Genomic DNA, 21,935 nt, shown 5'->3' with positions numbered 1-21,935 from the left:
AAGAATATTATTGGAAAGAAATCTCACAAGCACGCACAGAAAGGTTCTGTGCATGCTTTTGACTTACGATTTCGTTTGATGAGTATTAACTATGCAAATCTCTTATGAAAATGAAATGCATTTTCCAGAGAATATGAAATTAAAATCACTTCACTTTCATCACCGCGAATTTAATGGCATTGATCAGACAACGGAATCACTACTATTAGAGCAACTACTATGTATACCTTTAAGCGTACTTGCAGGTCAAAAAATATTCGATATAATAAAAGACGTTTGCCTTTTGGAAAGTGTTTTGTTTAGTCCATACAAGAACAGCCCTTGCGCTTTCAATTGATATTGCTTGATGAACTGCTGTGCATGGATTACTGGAGATTTCGGTTGTTGAAAATCGCTTATCAAGGAGTTCGGACAAGATGCTGCAGCATACTTATTTACGTGCTCCTGAAATTGCAGATTTTTAAAGCATTGAGCAAACTAGTCTGCGCACTAGTCAGTCATTCAAATGTGTTGCCAAAAAAGAGAAATATAACTAAAATGAATTGATTCATAATTAAATTTGATTAACAATTACATATTTTAATCACTTCTTCAGCAAATAATAATTTCACGGAGCGATTTGAAAGGGAAAATATTTGGCAATTGATGTGTCTCAAAAAATGACTGAAATTAATTTTTCCATTGGCTAAAAATATCTTCACCGGCACCAATGACATAAACACTTGCTAGGAAAAAAGTCGTATTACAAGGAAATACCCAAAATCAGAGCGAACAGACTAACCTTATAAGTCGAAATTGTTAGCTGCATAAGGCAATTCGGACTGAAATCTGTTAGCCCACAAATACGCTTCTGACAATACGCTGGCCAGACCAATCTAATTTGCCCCCAATTCACTTGATGGACAGATACAATTTGCCGACACTACACTTACCCTGACATCAGTGTTTTCCCGATCGAACTTCTCGTTTGCTGACCCTGTATTGGTGATTTTTCTTCTTTTTTGTACTTTAAAATTGGAATTTCTCTTTGGAGACACTGACCCAGTTTATTAAAACGAAGAACACTTATTTATAATAACATTATCCATCTGACATTTGTTTTCTCTGCCTTCATGGTTTCCCATCTTTCATCACGATAGTTTTTATTGGTCTCATTTCTTTTGCGCATGGAGTTTCATTTCCATTGTTTACCCAATGGGTGCTTTTTGATCCGTGTTGGCCAATACTCAATTATATGTTGGTTTAATAATACAGTGCTTAAATAATTTACATTAAATTAAATACTTAAACAATTCCACTAAAAACCGTTGATAAAATGTCTACGGTAGGTACAGTGGAATTTTGGTTATTCGATTATTCAAAGTATTTTCGCTTTTATTTTTCCCAACTTTCCTTAAAATAATACACACAATTTAACCAACGTGTCATTTCATGAAGACATTCTTGAGGGGAGGAGCTTTAGCTCTTTCATCACCCACTGTGGGTGAGCCACTGTTAACGCTTCCCTGTTTCTAGTTTCTCATTGTCCACCGTAGGCAGTGTGTATGCTGCCTAACCCATCATGACAGGCCTTGAGGCCTTTTCAAAGAGGATGAGTCAACAAATATCAGACAGAGGTGCACGTTTTTTAGCCGTAAGCAAAGAAAGTGACTTGAGAACTGATGCAGTTGATTGACACGACACACAGTGATTCTCCATCTAGGATTTTCAAACCTTGAAATTAAAAACTATGTATCCTTGTATTTCCACATAAAATCCCATCATGTACAACATAAAATCTTCACCTTGTGCTATATTATTTCCGCAAGTAAACAATCCCTTACCTACGTTCAGGGCTTTGTCGTTATCACCAGCATCTATAAATACTGTACCCATGAAATACTCCATTATTTGAAAAAATATGTTATTGAGGCTAAAACCACCCACAAATTGAAATGGACACACCAAATATGCCATCAAACATTTGGAATGATATGTAATTTGATTATTAATACCTAGTTTTAATTATCTTGAATGGCATCTGTGTCCAATGTACTCTGATGCCATTTTCCAGCGTACTCTCGCTAAATGCCATCTGTCAGATAAACGTATTGTCCGCAAAGCCAACCAGTCCGACAAGTAAACTGTGGAGCAATCGTACAGTTTGGAATATGATAGTAGGCAAACCAAACTGAAACCGTTATAGTCAGTACTCGTATACTCAGACGCCACTGCTGAGGTTTAATCTTTCGAGGTAAAATAATGTTGACGTCTATTTGATTCATTCTTTGCTAAATGGAAGAAGCAGGAAAACCAGACATTGCAACATTTTAAATGCAAATACTAAATTGTATATTTATCTTTTTGGTTTGGTTTTAATTTTATTGGCGCATTAGCTACTAAGGCTATAATGCGCTATATTTATCTGAAATTCTTCGGAGGTTCATTCTCGTAGGAGTATGAAGCAGATTCGCCGGCTTTCTTTTTTTCCCCTTATAACATTCTTCCGTTTTATCATATTGAAGAAACTTCTGCAGGCCATTCATTTTTTGATGGGCACACGTCTAAGGGGTTCATTTACATATTCTGTATCATTTTATCTCTCTCAAGTTGCTTATACCATTGTTTGGGTGCCAATAGTGCGGGATTTACCACCAATGGATTTAGGATTTATTGCACTAAAGATAGTATATATGAACAATCGAAGCCTTGTATTTGCCAATTTCGAATCTCTCTTTTTTATGGACGGTAGAATTTCTGACGTTCATTTCCTTTTCTGCAACTATCTCTAAAATCACTTCATCTGGCTTGTCCTTTCTGTCAATGTCCATTTTATCTTGAATGCTGGAGTCTGACGGTATAAGAGTCTCCTTATTTTTTGGCGCGTTTGCATACATACATGTGTGCATACATATTGTCTACAACATGTCCATCTGTCCAACTTCAGGCTAAGCGATTTTGGTGTCCCGTCTCTTCGTGGCATGTATGGATATTGGGAAGCATATCATTTCATTGGCCAGAAATAACTAAACACACAACAACATACTCACGAATACTGCGCAAACATATTAGGTATTTCATTTCTGGCCATTTTATAGAATTCAGTATCATCACAGGGAACCACAGCGGAGTTCAACAAACATCCAGAAGCTAACCTACATAAGACACAACACATGTCGTATGAAATGCATCTGAAAGACTCTCTGGGTCTTCTGAAATCATCCAGAAAAATCAAAGGAATGACATCGGTTAATAAAATCCTTGCGAAATAAGAGCGAAATGAACCTAAATACAGCGCCTGCTTAAGATATCAACGAATGCTACCAACGGACGGATAGTAAGAAAACTAGCTCCCTTTCGAAACAGAAACAAAAGCCGGAATCCCAAAATTAGTTAAACGTCTAAGATCAGGGAATATTTTAATATAAACTACTAGCTCAGAACAGTGAAAAACTGCTCACTAAACAAGTTTTGGAGGTCTTCCAGTCGCAGTTGATACCCTCACATGACACTTAACACGTTGAAAGGGGTGATCTCTGGATGGAGCCTATTAAGTGTCACAGATTAAGAAATGCTTGTATTGAGAGAGCAGACAGACAACAGACACAGAGAGAGAAAAAGAAAATTCTAGTTAGCACGACTTGACCAAAGCAGCCAACAACGATTAAAGCAGATGCTTGATAATGTGGTATACAGTATTAGGCTAAGTTTAGATATAACAAGTTTGTATGATGATACTATGGCAGTCGCATGTGGCTAGGACCCTACAACGAGCAGGAGTCACAGCATGCCAAGGGCCTGGGCAGGTATCCTACCTTGCAGTATTGGGCCTGTGTGTCGATCCTCAGATATGTTGGTTTGTAATATACAGCAACTATTGTAGCCTGCGAGTGATCAGATCAGCGTCCTGGTCAGTGGTCAAACAGGTGTTGTTGATGTGGGTGATTTGATTGATACCCCGCTGTCAGTTACACATAATTTAGCAGAACTCTTATATACTCCCTTTCCTGTTTGCCCAAGTACAGGGAGGGAAAAAACCTGCCATGACCAAAAAAGATTGATGTGAACAAATTTAAAAATAATCAAATTACATAAAAAATAAAATATACATATAATTAAATTTCAGACAAAGTCCAAACTTCATTGGAAAGATCTGCATCTGTTCACAGTCTGTTGGAAAGCCAGCAGCGCTAGGAGCTGCCGAGAACAGAAATGCCAACACAAGGAGCTGGAGTTGCAGTGGATATAGCAGACTCAAGCTTACACGATTTCATAGAATTCTAGGTAATTCGGCATACACCATACCGCATTACAAATCCAAGGCTTTCAGATGCAGAAAAGTCTTCCGCCTAAGAAATATTGCAGTTGCAAAGTCTTGGAAAGCCAAGAAGTTCTCCTGTTTATCAACTAGAATTATCTCGCAGCCTTCTGCCGTAAGATTGAGATTACTAATCCGAAATACCAATTCAATTCGTAGATCGCAGTACTCCTCACAGTTGTACATATGTTCCCATGATTCTCTTTCGCCACAATGTCAACTAGATCTTTCATTAATTCCTAAATCATGCAACTTTGCATTAATCAAATCATGACCAGTTAATAAGAACATAGCTTGTAAGTTTGGGACAAACCATTTGAATTTTATCGAGGCTGCATTTCTTAAATCTGGGAAACATTTTTGTGTAATCTGCCCTTTATCACAAACACTCCAACTCTCTTGCCAGACTTTTACCAAAGCATCCCAGATTCTTGTCCTTTCCTTCCTGTGATCTGCCAAAATATCCACCTTCATCCTCCGTGGGAATGCCACGGAGGATGAAGTAAGCCAATGCACAATACAATAAATGCTGATCAATAGGCAATTTTCCAGTCACAATCTGCAAAGCTGGGGTTGACACAGTTCTGCATGCCATGCACATCCTAAGGAGCATTACTCTTTGAATGGAACTGAGCTTTCTAGTAAATATTTTTCCACTTACACGCTCAAACCAAATTGGTGCACGATACGTTACCATGGGGATAAATACACATTCATATAGCAAGTTCAGCGCCTTACCTTTTATTCCCCAGCCAACTCTAGTGATTCGAGTAATTGTTGATGTGGGTGAAAGGAAGGCCAAAATCACTTAGACTGATGTTGGACAGATGGACATGTTGAAGACAACAGGTGCATATATGTATGTATGCGAACGCGCCAAAATATAAGGAGACTCTTATACCATCAGACTCCAGCATTCAAGATAAAATGGACATTGATGGAAAGGATCAGTCAGATGAAGTGATTTTAGAGATAGTTGCAGAAAGGGAAATGAACGTCGGAAACTCTACGGTCCATATAAAAGAGAAAGAGATTCAAAATTGACAAATATCAACCCTTCGAAGGCAGCCAAAAGCAAACAATAGATACCATCATTCAATGTAACTATCGAAGCTTCCGTATATAGGAGACATTCGAGATCTTCTAACCAAATATGCTCCGATCTGTCTTTGCCTTCAAGAACCTCATATCAAATCACTGGACACTTCTCCTTCGGTACTCAACTACATAATTATCAAGAAATATCGGGCCTCGATGACGTGAGAAATTTTTCTGGACTTTTTTTTTTTTTTTTTTTTTCCCACAACGTGGTTGTGTTAGTTGGTGTCAGGCGAGGGTAGCATGCCCCCATCCCCCCTTCTCCTAGAAACTCGAGTTTTTCGTCCTGCAAACAGACAAATTGACCAGAGTAAACAAGCATTTTACAGAAAATACAGTCTATCAAAACATGTAGTGGAGCCCACTTCAGGGATGGATTTAGGACCTAAAAACAAAAAGATTCACGCAAACATACGCCTGATTTCGCCTTGTTACAACCATTTTTGTGTTCCAGCAATAAGCATAGATGGCTCCATTCAATGTTTATAAACAATGCGCCCTCGTTGGTAGAATTGCCGTCCTCCCCACACCGGGTGGAAAAGACCTGAGTTCGAGTCTCGTTAATGACGTGATGAATTTTTATGGGCCTTTTTCACGACGCGGCTGAGTTAGTCGGTCTCAGGCAAGGATAGCACGGTTTTTCTCCTATAAACTCAGGTTTTTTGACCATACAACACACGCAATTTACAAACAATATACACTAAAGCAATATGGCTTTAGTCGTGATGTCCTGAAACTCTGCTACAACAATACTCAACATCTCACAGAGGGCTTTGCTGATGTTATTGTTATGTAAACAAGATGCTGTAGTGTTCTCTGAATGTTTTCAGTTAGTTCTCCTGACAAGGGTACTACATATGGAGCTTGTTATTAAAGTTTTGATCCTGTGCATTTGCTGTGATAATGGAGGCTTATTCAATTCGAGAGAAGACAGATATTCATCTCATGTATGGGCTTGCTAGATGCGCTGCAGCCGAGGCAAGACGTGTATATGCAGAAAACTTCATATGTCAAATAAGACGACCTTTTAGAGAATAGATGAACGCCTTTCCCGAAACTAGTTCATTTAGAAAACGAGTGAGTTTCAGATAATGGTACCGATCAGCACAACAAATCCAATAGATACCTGGAACTTTTGAGCGAGTGAGGGGGTCGATTATGTAGCATTTGAATCAGACCTATGTTAACATGAACTTTTGTTTTTATTGTTTTTAGGTCGTAAATCCATCCCGGAAGTGGGCCATATGTTATGATACTCCCTCTGTATACTGCGCAATATGTTCTAAGTCGCTGATGCGCATAAAAAAAAAAACCCTACAACAACCATGAAAGATCGAGACAGAGCACATTTTACAGCCATGTTGCAATGGTGTTCAGCCCTTATTCCCAACTAAGAAATTCCACCAAAGGAACCTTCTGTAGGCGACTGATACTCGAGTAGTTGCTAGTATTCACAGTGTTCGCGGGTAGCATCGTGATTATAATTACTGGCCTTCCCACACTGGGTGGAAAAGCCCGAGTTGGAATCTCGTCGATTATGCGAGCAACTTTTATAGACTGTTTTTCACACCGTGGCTGAGGCTGGGATCAGTCTCAGGAGAGCATATCATGGTTGACCTCCTCGGAAATTCTAGTTTTATTGTACAACGAAAAGGCAAACAGGATAGAAAGCACACAATTTACAGACAGGGCACATGGTTAGATGAGGTAATTCTCGAGTGCCTCTAATATGATATCACAATTCACATTATCCAGTGATGCCGCTATCTGCATAGCAGCATCACTAGATAATGGTGAATTGTGTTCACATTGAGTGGTTGGTGGTATGTCCAGCCATTGTATTTCAGTGACGATAATCTCCCAGAGTATCATCACTGGAATCCAACGATGTACAGTGACCCGTGGAAATTCGTAAATCGAAATCCTGGTAGTTGAGGATTCCAGCTTCAACAAGACTGGATGTGCTGGAGTAGCTCTCCAGGATTAATAGGCTAGTGGACTTATCAGACACGTCAGTGAATTTTGTTTGTCCCTTGGTTGTCCAAGGGATAAAATTCAGGCTGGAAGATGTGCAGGATGGAGCTTGAGTAATCCTGGTGTTCCCACTCTCGAGCGCATTTATTGTTTGCCATACAATGCCTTAGACGCTAAATAAAATATATTTTTTAAATTTTATTTAGTGTCTGGCCTCAATAAACACCACGAAGCCTGCAAGAAAATTTAGTGTTGACTCTGATACGGTACCTCTACAAAAAGAGAAAGAACCAAAGTGATATATGGTCCAACACCTCGACACTTGATATTTCATTATAGAAGTCAGAAATCCATAGGGAACCGTATCACTCTTCTTTATCCAGACAGATTTGGAAGGGATGCTCTCTGTTCTGGAAACATCCGCATTTACTAGCTTCAGCCCAGGAGAATACTTCCATGTAGACTGCATCATCTCAACAGTGAGACCACTGTTTTTGATGGTGTATGGATGATATTCACAGTATAGCATTGGACACTACTGATTTTTGTATGCGGTACATCGAACAGATCATCGTACCGTGGGAAACTAGGTGACAGGGCCTGCCAGAGTAAAATATAGAGCTATTGGGTACCTGGTCTGCCTTCACGAGGCCAGGTGTGGGCAACGGTGGATCCCAACCGCTAAATAGCCAGAAGAACAACGGTACATAACACTGCACATATACATAGCCCACACACTTTTAAATCTCTGGCCTTAACAGTGAACTGTGACACTCACAACAATGCATAAAACGCGGAGATGGGGTGGGGGAATGGGAACCCCTTGCCCGCCGCATATTTATTAATTTTTGCACCTGATTGATAGTATGCATATTCATATTTGTGCATTACAAAATCATTGTCCATAATTTCTGGTTTTATGTGAGAAGCGGGTACGATGTACGGAACATTTTATTACTTTGCAGGAAAGGGGGGGGGGGACGCCTATCCGTGTATTCTTGGCAATTTCCCGGTAGAAAAACACTCACTTCCGTATTTTCCAGCAGCTGAGAAAACAATGGCCTACAACACAAAAGGCAGCTTCCAAAGAGTAGCCAGTGGAAGAAAGATTTGGCGAGTGCTGTTTTCGCTGCCAGTTTGGGGAGATTCGTGAAGTGCGTACAAGTGCGCGTGCTTGATTTGTTTGTTCAGATGGCATTTAGGCGGCTTAGCTTCGATTATTTGCATACGTTCTATCCGTGTTCGCGAGTGTCAAGGTGCAGCTTCAGTAGTAGTCACAGTACGGTTAAATCGCCGCATTCGTGGGTGGAAATAACGCGCTAATCCCTACAACTAACACGGCCGGATCCGTGGCCGCGAGCACTAAAGTATTACATCAACACAAGACCACGAAATTATATGTTTCAATGGTTACGAAATGCTGTTGCAGTGTTCTTTCTTCCGAGATGGTTAATCATCAGAATAATTTCATCTGTTGCACGCTGGAGGCAGAAAGTATGGTACATGGGGATAATCAAACAACCGAATTCAGAGATGAAGCTGTTAAAATCAACATGCAACTCGCTGAGCAAATCGGACTTAGGTTGATATTGCTTAGAAGTAAATAAAGCTCAGGTGGAGGACGGTGGTGACATTTTAGCATTCCCCATTAAAAGTTACTTATGCTGGAGTTTTTTTTTTTTTTTTTTGTCCAGTAAGCTATGGTGCGTGTAAGGAAAGGTCTGATAATCTGAATGAATATATTTTAGAGGGACCGCGGCTGAACATCGAATGCAGGTGTGTTAAGGGCAAGGCCAAACCGAAGAAAAATTCTTCGATGAAGCTGAAATGCTGCGCGACAATCTAAAAACCCAAAATTGTATATTAAGAGCGTTTTGAAAATCAAATGAGTTAATGTTAACCATTAGCAAAGCCAAAGAACAACATAGGCAGGCCCAAACTAGCAAAAAAATATTCTTTCTTTCAGATTAAATGGAACGTACATCACTGTAAATTTGGTACACTGTCAGATGCATTTATGGATGTGTCTAAGATAGGGAGGCACCTCAACGCGTCCATTAGCCTGTTTAAAAACAGAATCCTGTAAGCTAGTCATGTGGGGAAATGTTAATATGTTGTCAACTCAGCAATACAGAAGTGACAACCGCTATGGTACTCGATTCCTGATTCCACTTTTGCTAGGAGGAGACAGGCCTCCATTACACAGGGATTGATCTTCCAACCAGGCAGCAATCAAGGAGAATCCAGCACCGGCTTAGACAGTGCTGACATTCACAGACTCATTCATCTTTTTGCACACCCAATAGAGAAGAATAAAAGTAAGGAGAAAGAGTAGAATAATCCCTCACCGGCAGAAGGCAGTGCCTGTACATCCACAAATCCATAGACTCATACGACATTCGCATCCCCAGTAGGCAGAAGAAAAATGAAAGAAAATAAGTGTGAAAGGAAGAAGTAAGAAATCCTGCACTAACTAAAGTCAGTGCCAGCATTAGACAACATCAGTGGAGTGGACAGGAGGACCATTCAGCAGTATAGACACTTGTCTTCTCCTGGCGAAAAGCTTTTGAAAAAAGTTCTGAAGTTGAAAGTTTCCTTGGAATTCGGAAAGATGGTTTCAGAACCTCAAACAATAACACTGGGGAAGATAAAAAGAGCTAGTCGCAAATCCGTGTACAGAGGGCAATAATAAAGCACATGCTCACAATCATTTGAAGAGCCACAACGCTGGCTAAAAGAAAATTTCCTTCTCTGCCCTGAAATTAGTATTTATGGGCCTATAGTTCTGGAGTCATTTATAAGCGCGAAAATTTCGTGTTTATTCACTTTATGTTTTCTTCTCAGAGACTTGTACACCATCTCTCAGAACCTTATATCCCTCCAAGGTGTTTGGTTGCCAAGTCCACATATTCGATATCTTTGCCTATGCGGATGCCCTTTCGCAGATTTCACCAAGCAAGTTGCCCATCTTTGGTCCCTTTCAAGGAGCACGATGCCTTTTTTTTAGGTGTGCGGTCTTACAATTGTTTAATACAGTGGGATTTGTTTAAGTAAAGAAAATTTTCAAAGTCCGGGGAAAGTAGATTTAGTCAAACATTTATTGAATAGAGAGATAAGAACAGGAGCACGTAAATTTGATAGCATATTACTGGTGGCTTCCTTCCCCAAGACTTATCCAACATTATCATCAAATTCCACATGCTGACAACAAAGAAATGCACATTATTGCAACAATCTGTGACAGTCGCACTATGGTCTGAGTAGCTTCATTAAACTTTAACAACAGCAGTTAAGCATTAGAATCCAAAAAAAAAAAGTGTTTTGGAGCAAAAAGTTCATTTGATGTTCAACATGCATTCGGGTTATTTTGATGTCGAAGAGAAAATGCAAAAATAAAATAGCTCAACATGAGCATGCTGTGACTTTCAGAAAAACAAAGTACAGTACTAAGGGGTTGTTATTTTGTGAAGGAAAACTAGAGTACCCGGAGAAAATGATTTCAAACTTTTTCCTTACTAAGAATTCAAGGATTCCTCATATGGAGTAGAGTCAAAGTTTCAGAACTTTTGGGACATCCTTGAAGGATGCCACGTTAATCTTCATGTACGTGCATGCAGTGAGCGTGTATGGATATAGGGAAAAGTTGCCTGAATTGGTCCCCCTAATTTTGCAAGCTAATTGGTAAAATGTTTTGAAAATTTATCATGTGAATCATCATAAACACTTTTACCAAATAGTAATATGCGTAATTGTATTAGAAAAACTTTAAATAAATAAATTCTGAAATTGTAGAAATGGTCCACTGTAGGAATTTGGCTCCTTGATTGGACCAGAGGTTGAATTGTTCTAAAATCATAAAATATTGCTTTTTATACACAATGGAATATATAATGCAGATGATTCGCTGTTTCAGCTGAAGATATTCCTTGTAAGGGCTGCTTGTCAGTTCAAGAACAGGCTGAGTGCTCCTCTTTTCTTCATTGAAAAAACAGCAGCAGTTGTTGGAGAAATTGCTTTTTTTGGTGTATGTACATCAAATTTAAGCTTCTTGTTGGCACAGTCAAGAAATGTAGGTCTAGATATATCTTGTTCAGACTGCGATGAGAAACTCTTGGATAGAAGATCCTTCTGTTAGATTGCTGAGCACAGCAGATGGAGAGAAATGGTGATCTTGAAATACGACCGAACTTCTGTTTTGGCAAACCCATTCATGGCAACAGAAATTGAAGCAGACTTGGAGTATGCTTCTCCAAACAACTAACATGTTTGAAATTGTGTAACGCACCGGCCTGGATGAGCACGAACCCACTTCACAGTGGCATCAATAAAGTAGAAAGAGAGGGGCTGGAAAAGTGCAACTTCAGGGGATTGTAGTTTGTGAGTGGTATGTGCAGGCAATGACAGCATTATTACTCCATTTTCTCGAGGTGCTTCTATAGTGCAGAAATATTTTTAGTATGGGCAGCATGTCCTTCCAGTAAAATAATTTTTTTTTAATCTTTGCCCGATTTAACATTATTGACGAAATGCTTAAGCCACGTGAGGAATATGTCACTGTTTATCCATCCACTCTCTGGATTAAGCTAAAAACTTGCTAGTAGGGTCTTATAAAGGAGGAGGGGGGATTCGGTTCAATTCAATTTCAAATTCTGTTGGCTAACAGATGGAATGATGTAGCGCAGGGACTGGGTTCCACACTGTGACAGCTGCGTTGCATCATGCTGTGGTGCAATGGTTTTATGAAAACATCCGCCTTCATGAAACCTCTCTGCGACCTTTCCAGCAACATGCAGCGTCATACCGAAAGACATCATTGTCCGTAATCAGCGTGCTTATTTAAACGCCCTCTTCCCCCTCATTACGAATAAACGTAACTGGCTGAAAGACGCGTCTAAACTGTTGTCTCCATTAAAGACTCGCGTGCAGTTCGCTTGTTGACCCAATTGACCCAAACTGTCTCCTTCAGTGGAGACGGTAATTAAACGGAACTCAGTTTGAGGAACATTTGAGACAGTCCGTTTGGTTCGCAGCGCGTTTTCACGTGGACAATGTTACCTACTGTGGAGAATGGCGTACAATTGCATCATTTGAATGCGATTCACCCTTCATCGTCCTCAGAGCGAGCACAAAGAACTCCCACTGCCCTCCATCGTGGCCACGTTTGATGAGCTGTCTTCCCACCCGACTGACTTACACATGTACTGTTAACGGTCGCCTTGAAACATTAATCGTGTTTTAATTAGGCTCTTCAGCGTCTGCTCGCCGTTGCACGTAATATGCTCCGCTATCCCTAAAACACTCTGTTTTCGTTTATTGACAGGAGCGTCTCTCTCCCTTATACACACACACAACTACTTCGTTAGCGACGATTGTCATCCTCTAAAACCTCGAATTTACATGACAACGCGTGTAGTGTAGTGCGAGACGGGAACACCTCCTTGTCACGTCCTCATTCACAGTCCCCCTTTCCATTGAACGAGCCTAAATTATTAAGTGTGAATTTCGCTTATCAGGAAATTGAGTTTCGAGTAAACTGATTATCTGGATCGGACATTCTTGTGGATCGTCTGTCGTTCAAATCTTGCGGAGGACACGCTGTTAAAGGGAACTCTCCTCCCCCGCCTTTACTGCTTCTGTCGTTCCCCCGCAGTTGGCTTTTCTTCCCGGCGATGCCATGTTCGAACCTTGTACTAATTGAATCAATCTTGTTGGCTCCATAATCAATTATGGAGGCGAAGCTGCATTTCCTTATCATTTCCACAGTGCGCCTTGGCAACAGCTTGAATCGATGCAGCCTTGTCCCCGGCTCTCGGGCCTCCGTGGCGTTCTAAGAGACGCTCCATTCATCAGCACAATACTCCCCTGTGTGTCGTCCGACGAACTGAATGGATCCTGATGGGGAAGTTCAAACTCTCTTGCAGAACGCACAATGAACTCTAGGCAGAGCTAACAAATTTCTTTATTCTTATCATTCGCGGGTGTTCGCGAAAAACTCTCGGTGACCTCCCCCTCCCTACTCCCTTTGAGACTTCGTCTCTCCTTTTGCTACATCGTGGCCCGACGTTCACTTCATCCAGACCTCTTTGAGCCTACTGGAGTTCGTCCACACACTGGCAAATAAATGTCATTAGGTATACGGATAGAGGACGAATTTGGCGTATACACGCAGCAGACAAGTCTGCTCACAACTGCAATACGTGTCTGCACTCTCTTCAACGGTTTGTTTGTACCGTTGCTCACTTCATTGTGCACGTGTTCGCGGGTTTCGTCTCTCAGACTGAAATCAGTTTTTCTCTCATTTTATAAGCTAGAAAATCACGATGGTTGCAAAGCGCTGGAACTTCCTTAATGGACTGCCCTTTGTGCAGAAGATAAATAGAGTCAAGGAAAGTCAGTTGATTGACGCTTCTATTATATGAGCAGTGTTGAGGGTTATCCAAAAAATGACAGGTTTATTTCATTTCATTGCCACTGGTAATGAACAGTTATTATAAATTCTGACAAAGGAGCCTGCTTTACTGTATAATTTTATAAACTTAAAATGAAGGGCAACGAGATTGGTAAGCGGTGGCAAGTTCAAAGAGCAATTGGGCAGGCATCTTTTGGTGACGAGGAAGGTATGAAGATAGTTTGTTTTTTACTTTTTTTTTGGCATATGCAGCAAAAGTTCGCCTCCTGATATCATTTAGCCATTATAATAATAACTTTTGGAGAAGATTCATTAGGTTCAATTAATATTGGACTATGCAAAATTACCATTCCTAGCTGCATCCTTTTTAATGCAAAAAATCCATATTCTTCAATAGTTTGAAAGAATTATTGAGAACATCTTGAACTGGTGAAGATGAAGAAGGGTTCATCCTTATTAGTTTAAAGATATTTTCAACAGTAAAGAATTTGAAGTTTTTCTCTGAACGTTTTCATTATTGTCCTTGAAATATTCTTGACAAAACCTATCCTCTGTAATGTGGAAAGATACGTATTGCTGAATTACAATACAACTGTGTATATGGATGGTAATATCGCTTTCAAATGAAATGCGGGTAGTTAAGAGATAAATACAGAAATAAATCAGCAGACTGACTCATTTAAGAAGTTTTTGAGAAATATGCGAGATGTCCTAGATGCAAAACTCGAGGACGAAATGGTGAGCAAACATTCAAGAAGGACTTTAATAATGCAGTATTACCCGAGATACATTATGGTTATCTAATTCACCGATGCCTTTCATGATATGTGACGCTACTTATGAAACGCAGTTGGTTTACATTTTCTATAATATCTTGTAATTACAGCTTATTGGTATAAAACTAACAAGATATCTGAGAGGAAAGCATCCATATAATCAGTTACTACCATGGTGTTGAGGCGCTGAAGAGTTTAATTATCAAATGCTGTATTAACTACAAGTTTTTACCGTTATTGTATACGAGTATTCATGAGTATAAAAGTAATTACCATTTGGAAGGGGAGGAATGAACAGGGTCTCTTGACGATCGATTAGTTACGTTACTTGTTATGCATGTAGAATGGGCTACTCGTTGGCTGTTCCTCTGCTATTGACCCCTGGTCAACGGCAGGAGTCAGAAACCTTTCAGAGTTTGGTGTATCACTTTCTGCTATTATGTGAACTTTGATGCCAATTCATTCAGATGTTGAATATGAGTTGGAGTCGCTGGGGAAAATTTTTAAATTTTTGATTTTCGGGGTTCTCTGTGCCACTAAACAGCCTTCTGATATTTTGCAAAAATGGGTGTGCTCATTTTAAGCTCTGTGTTTGAAATACATTAACGGTGTTTCACTTTGAAATTAAATGTGAATATGGGCACACCTGTCTGCATTTGTTGATGGCTTTCGTGCTTGAAACCTGTGGTACCAGCAACTTCTTATTTCTTCTTCAGTTCCGTGTGCCATTTGAACGTTGAAGATCAACATTTTCCTGCCAACTCTATCTCTTGTTTTGTGAAATAGTTCTTGTGTCGGAAGACCTCTGTCTTTTCTTTGATGTCATCAAGCCACTTTTTTTCTTTGTCTTTCTTTTGAACTTTTGCCTTTAATCTTCCCTTTGCAGGATTGGTCTCTGCAGGTCATATTGTGGGCCTCTTATAATATGTCCGAGGTAGGCAGTCTTTCTCTTTGCAATTGTAGTTAGTAGTGTTCTTGTGGTCCTTGCCTTCTTAAAGGCCCGCGCATTCGTGACCCCCATCTATCCATGGAATTTTGAGCATTCTTCCGAGCGCCCACATCTCGAAGGCTTGCCAATTGCCCGATTTCCGCCTTCCGCATGACCCAGGTCTCATAACCATATATGAGAGTGCTCCGTTCGATATCTTTTCTGGAAACCCGGTTTCGTGTCACAGAAGAAGTTCTTAAGATTCTTAAATACCTCTTTGGTCATACCAATTCCGCTTCTGATTTCTGTACCCTGGTCATTATTATTTATAAAGATCTTCGCTAGATATTTAAAGCTACTCACTTGTTCGATGGGGGAGTTGCCACAGCGTATTTTGATTCTAGTACCAGCCCCATAAGTGGCTAAATCCTCTCGTCAAGATTTTCATCCCACGACCGAACCAAACCAACAATGCAGGCGATCTCAGTTTATATATATATATATATATATATATATTCAGATAAACATACAGATCAGAAGTGAATAGGCGCATTATAGCCATAGCAGCTTATGCGCCATCAAACCTCCATAGCGACAACAGATCAGAAGGTTCTTCAGTAGAGCCACACCAAACAGTCAAAAGCGTGTAAAACTATTTAAGAGAATTAAATATAAAAATCTACACACAGTAGTCGGAGAGCCTGTTAAGAGAATTTCCCACCACAAGGATCTAGGCCTTATTTGGGACTCGAAACTTTTTCAACAAGCATAGAGGAATTAAAGAGAAACTTATACAAAGCCTGGTGGGCTATCAGACAAAAGTTGACAGCTCTGACAAAATCCCAATTGATAATTACGTACATGGAGAGGTGTCTTTACAGGGTTGCTGTGTGTGACGCAGTTATATGGTCATCGGCCACATCTAAACAAATTCAGATCTTGGCAGCAAAGAACTGGCTACTCAGATGGCTGAACAAAGTGACGCACAAACCTAACACAAGTCGAGATCGATGTTGCACATTAACCTCAACCTTAAGCCCTGGAAACGTACGAGATTACAAGTACCCATTCAAAATTTAGCAACGGTCAAATTGACGCACCGGACATCTGCCTCCTGCCCTGAAGCTTTCCTGCTATCCATCTAAGGACTTTCCCTGTGATTCCAACCTGTTCCAACTTGTAAAGTAACCGTCCATGTGTATAAGCAACTGTAATGTAGAGGGAAAAGAACAGCAGTAAACATGTACTGAAAGAAAAAATTATGAACATATTCATTTATTTAAAAATTATCCTAAAGTGTAAAATTTAGTGATGCCCCACATCCCTGGGTTGACTAGAGTGATAATCTGAAACAACCCAACCAAACTTATTTTCCTCTCTCAGATTTAAAAATTTAAAACAAATAAGAGGAAGTCAGTTTCTGCACGTGGATTAACCTCAGATGGCCTCTCACGATTTTCATTGCCTCTTACGTTAACAAAAGGCTGAACAACTCCGAAAGAAGAAGCAGTGAGAAACTGTAACGATCTCCTACCACAATCCCATTGTAACTTGTCCTGGCAGCGTCTATTACTAGCAGATTTGTCAGCTCACTAGTCTCCTTTCTAATGTCGAAGTCGTTAAGGAGTAATTTCACCAAGAAAAACAAGCCTAACGGAGAAAGAAATCTATTTCGGCAGACACATGGAGCCAGTTTGGTTTCCACTTGGGTCTACGCCGAATTACCTGAATAATTAATGCCATCCTTCGAGACCAGCGACAGCTTGCTGCACAAAACACAACAGAAACAAAAGAACGATGATGTTTGGAGTAACCCTTAGCGACATGACATACAGTTTTGTTTCGTTGGAGTAATCCATTATGGTGTCATAATGCCCTCCGCGAGGTTTGGAAGCAAACAATAGAGTGGCATCACAGAAAGTCACATGACTGATGCTGCATATAGTGAGCTTGGGTTTAGATCATACTTTTTATATATTTTAGCCACTCTGATTAACGATTTTAATTATAATAAAGTGGTTATTGGGCTCCATTTAAATAAGATAATGGATATTACATTTAGTGATTCAGGTCGAAAACTTGAAAGAATATTTAATGAAAAGAAACTTATTAGCAGAGTTACAAAAAAAAAAAAATCTATATTTTCTGTTAAAGTATGACGTAGAAGGTGCATCCATTAAGAAACATTTATCAATGAGTTTTACTAATTTCGGAAGTTTCCACAGGTTTTGGGGGTGAGTATAGACATTCTATACTCACCCCAATACCTTTCTCTTTCCTCTTCTTCTGTTCTCCTTTCCGTTTTCTGTCTTTTTTGAAGTGCAGATGGCCGAATGAAGCCAAATGACTAATGGTAATTTAATAGTGAACAAAGGATTCAAAGAGTGAAATGTATAATTTCTCTTGGGATGAATTTCAGCTTTCTGCCTCCATCTGTCGTCTATTTTTTTCCACTTTTCAGTTATCACCCTTGTTTATTTTCCCCAAAATCTTCAATGGCTAACTTTCCAATACTCTACGGTGGTGGAATAACCGACGGAGTTTTATTTTCTTAATACGTGGCCCGTCTCCTCCAATAAGGACGGGCACTAGCCAGTGGATGGTTGCTAAGAGGTCGGTCATGCAAAACAACGATGTCACTAAACATATAAACATATATGACCGGTTATGTAAAGAAGCCCATTAAAGTAATACAAGGCGGATTATAAGGAAATACTTAGGTGCCGCCTTAAGAGAGGAACATGCATCCACATTTAGTGGTTTAATTAGAACCGTCTCATGCGCATTCCTCTATATAGGACCCCCCCCCCCAGGATTGCTAGTTAGAATTGATGAGTATAAACAAATGATGTGTTCCATGGATTGTCTTCCTCGCCATCGGTGTAAATAATACTGTATTACTGATGTAGCGTTAATGTATTATTATCCCAATTTATGATTGTTATTATTGTCCAGATTCATGATTGTTATTATTGTTTAAATTTACGATTGTTATCATTGTCCAAATTTACGATTGTTATCGTTGTCCAAATTTACGATTGTTATCGTTGTCCAAATTTACGATTGTTATTATTATATTATTATCCTAATTATAATTATCACCGTATTATCATTATTATGATAATTGCTAATATAAGCCCCTGGCTTAAAGCCATGATGGATAAATTTCAGCATAACATGTTCATTCTTCTTCAGTTTATATTTAACTAAAACCATTCATTGACGGGTGCATTCACATTAAAAACTACATTTTAACCAACGCATACAACCACTTCTAAGTATTAAGTAAATAAGCCATATGCATTATAAATATTATCACGTGTTCATTTAGTTTTGTAAATATTGAAATAAAGCAGAATAAACTTGATCCCAACATCCGATGCTGTCCATAGTAAACCATACAGACACTCTACTAACTCGAACTCGATGTATTTCAATATGGGCGTGGCACGGGCCTTGGGGGGGGGAAGAAATCTCTAGTATGTAGTTATGGACGCCATCTTGGAGTTACGTGGAAGATCTTTTGAGTGATGTAGGGAAAAAAATCATTTCTTCTATAACTTATATAATTAATTTAAACCTGCAAAGGCGATAACCACTCTATGATTGAGGCCTTAACTGAATATACAGTACTGTACAATGTATTCAGTTCATAAGAAACCATAAATTTTGCTGTTTCTAAGACAATAAAAAGTTTGTCTTAAGAAAGCGAACGTGCTAGTAATAATTAGCAATATTAATAGAACTGTTGAATATTACTAACCCCTTCATCTATATCTGGGGGACATTTCAAACCTCCGTGCTTTATTAATCAGCCACCAGAGCGGCTTTCTTCGTAAATCATCCGCGAAAAGTTCGCCAACCTCCGCACTTCCACCCAAGACGAACTCCAAAGATCACGCACCATCCGTAACATCCGATTTATTCTCAGATGCGGCGCATTCAGCCACGTGGTGTCCTATCGAAGATAACGGATAAAGAACAGACGACGATACGAAACTATTTTTAGATTCTCATTACTGGAGATCATTAAGAAGGCTGAAGTTTGCTCACAGTTTGCAGACTCCTCGTAATTCATGTTCACCGGAATAATAAGTGGCCGACACGCACCACTGTATCTACCTCTTGTCGACCTCCCCCTTCCTCCTCCCCAGGTGTTATTTGTAATATTTCTCATGAACGTAGTGGGCAAAATGAATGTTCATTATTTCAATCTCGCTCCTCGCTTATTTTCTGTCATTGAAGAAGGTGAGGCGAGCGGTTTCTTTTTTTTCATTGCAACTCGTTACACTGCAGAAGACTATTAAAAGAAATGAAAGTTTATTAGAAGATATCGGGTTTCAAGTAGTTGATGCGTTCTCTTCCTCCGACGTCTTTAAATGTATTCATCGAATTGAATCAGTGATGTTTTGGTTAAGGAAAAAACCGATCTGTTTATTATCGCTTCAGATAATGATATTTACCTAAGAGATGGCTGATAGCTCATGTGGCGATGGGTTGCTCGTAATCCGGATTTTTCATTGGAATGGACTAAAGGAATATCGTTTGTAGCGTTATTAGGATTTACCGACAACCAAAGTAGAGAACACACTGTACCAGTTACAAACCCTCATTTTTTTTCATTCCAACTTCATTATATCAAAGCATGGAATGTAATTTTTGCAATTTTTATCATTTTGTTAATGGATCCATGCCTTTTATACATATAATAGAAATATTACCTCATTTTGGTGATTAATTTTAGACTTTCTAGGAACTCTCTGAAGCTGAGTTGATCAAAGTTTATTGTCATCATATGAAACTAAATTTCTCTTTTCTTTTTTCATCCTAGGTGTTGAAGATCCCACCCCTACCGGTTGTACGAGGGAGCCAATGTGTCCTTATCCGTGTTCCTGTTATGATGGTGTAGTTGACTGTCGAGATAAAGGTTTAACCCGTATCCCTGATCACATACCAGATACAACGACCGAGCTGTAAGTTGAACTTTAATTGGGAACTTAACTCTTGAAGCTACAAAACCATTTCTTTGACTTTCAATCATGTATTAGATCATTTGTGTCACAGCGCTTCGATTTTTAACTCCTTCATGCACAGTAGATGTGATCAAGTTCTAAAGTTTTAACACTCTAAGCAATGGCAACATAAAGCTCTGTCACTGGAGGGACAAAAGTGTCACCAGACAGTCACGGCGGAAGAAAGACCATTACACAGATTTGCCCTATTTTCTGCAACTATTCGAGTCCCAACTTAGACAAGCTGGAGTGGTTTGAGAGTTGAACCAACCTCTAGGGAAGATTGAGGAGTTTCTAATGCTGGTTGTTATAGAAGAAATCCCTAACTTTTTGCTGTTCACAAAAATCTCATTATCTATCAAGAAGATCGGCGTTGCTGTGATTCCGTTTCCTAGCAACAACCCCTCAAATAAACTTAATTGCGGCGTAAGAAGCGTATTTAAAGGTCACGCACTCGACAATGTAATCACACACGACGGTTACTTTTATCTTGACGCGGCCATTGTGTTCTGGAGTGGGAGAGATCGTCTACCGGTAGTCACACAGCAAGGACACACTCGTACGGATCAACATTTAGCATCGATATCTGCTTATATGATAAAACCAGATCACGTTTTCAGGTTGTGCGCGAGACAGAGGGATAGATAAGCGTGAGTGCAATGCAGCGAACTGTTACTAATTGCCAGCTAGAGTTATCGTTCACAATGTCGAAATACGTACTTCAACTGCATCCACGCGGAACTCCGAAGTTCTTGGCTTTGGTAGCTTAATTTTTCATTGGCTTGTTTAGTGCTTTAACTGGAGATGGGTCAAAAATCACGTATTTATCGCTGAAGTGTAATCGATGAAAAATGAATACCAGTACCAATTACACCAATGTATATGTGTAACCGGTAACATGTAATATGATGGCCACAACCGTTAATCTTCACTCTTAAGCTTAAGAATAATTTTGTCCCCGATAAAAGTAACCGATTCTTTTAAGGAGTAGTCACAGTTGTTACCGATAAGTAGAAATCACCATTAAACCCATCTACAGCTTTAACTGTCTCGTATGGTACTTCTCAGTTTGCGAAATCCTCTTGTTGTCTGCTATCCACGCACCATGGCCCTTCAGTCTAATTCGGGTAGATGCACCGGATTCATGATTTTCCATCAAGACTGTTCATCTGGTGGAAAATCATTACCGTGTACTAATTTCCTTTTGGGATGAATTCTCATACAGATGTAAAGTTGGACTTATCATGCGCATACTTACTAGTTGAAAAAAACAACCCCGTCCATGTATTAAGTCAACCGCGAGCGCATTATTCGAGCTCGATGTTATTCTCTCCTACTAAACAACGTTTCGAAGCTGTGACTATGGCAACTGGATAAACCTTCATCTCAATGGCCTTTAGCGAAAGGGTTTTTACCGACATCCATTAGCAGTTCAGCGCAC

At 39.6% G+C, this 21,935-nt stretch overlaps 1 protein-coding gene across 4 annotated transcripts in view; it reads left to right on the top strand.

Annotated features, from left to right (window-relative positions):
• LOC150078344 (protein slit-like) overlaps window positions 1-21,935 on the top strand; it is a 715,724-nt gene that overhangs the window by 488,670 nt on the left and 205,119 nt on the right. For all 4 annotated transcript variants that reach the window (XM_090385081.1, XM_090385080.1, XM_090385079.1 and 1 more), the window contains one exon: window positions 20,314-20,455. In XM_090385081.1, the coding sequence (XP_090241207.1) occupies window positions 20,314-20,455 (142 nt within the window). The remainder of the gene's footprint in view (window positions 1-20,313; window positions 20,456-21,935) is intronic.

This window comes from Mastigoproctus giganteus, chromosome 11, assembly GCF_048544385.1.
Source record: "Mastigoproctus giganteus isolate SK-2022 chromosome 11, ASM4854438v1, whole genome shotgun sequence".
NCBI classification, from domain to species: domain Eukaryota; kingdom Metazoa; phylum Arthropoda; class Arachnida; order Uropygi; family Thelyphonidae; genus Mastigoproctus; species Mastigoproctus giganteus.
Note: the sequence above shows the minus strand (reverse complement) of the source record. Positions and strands in the feature narration are given on the sequence as shown.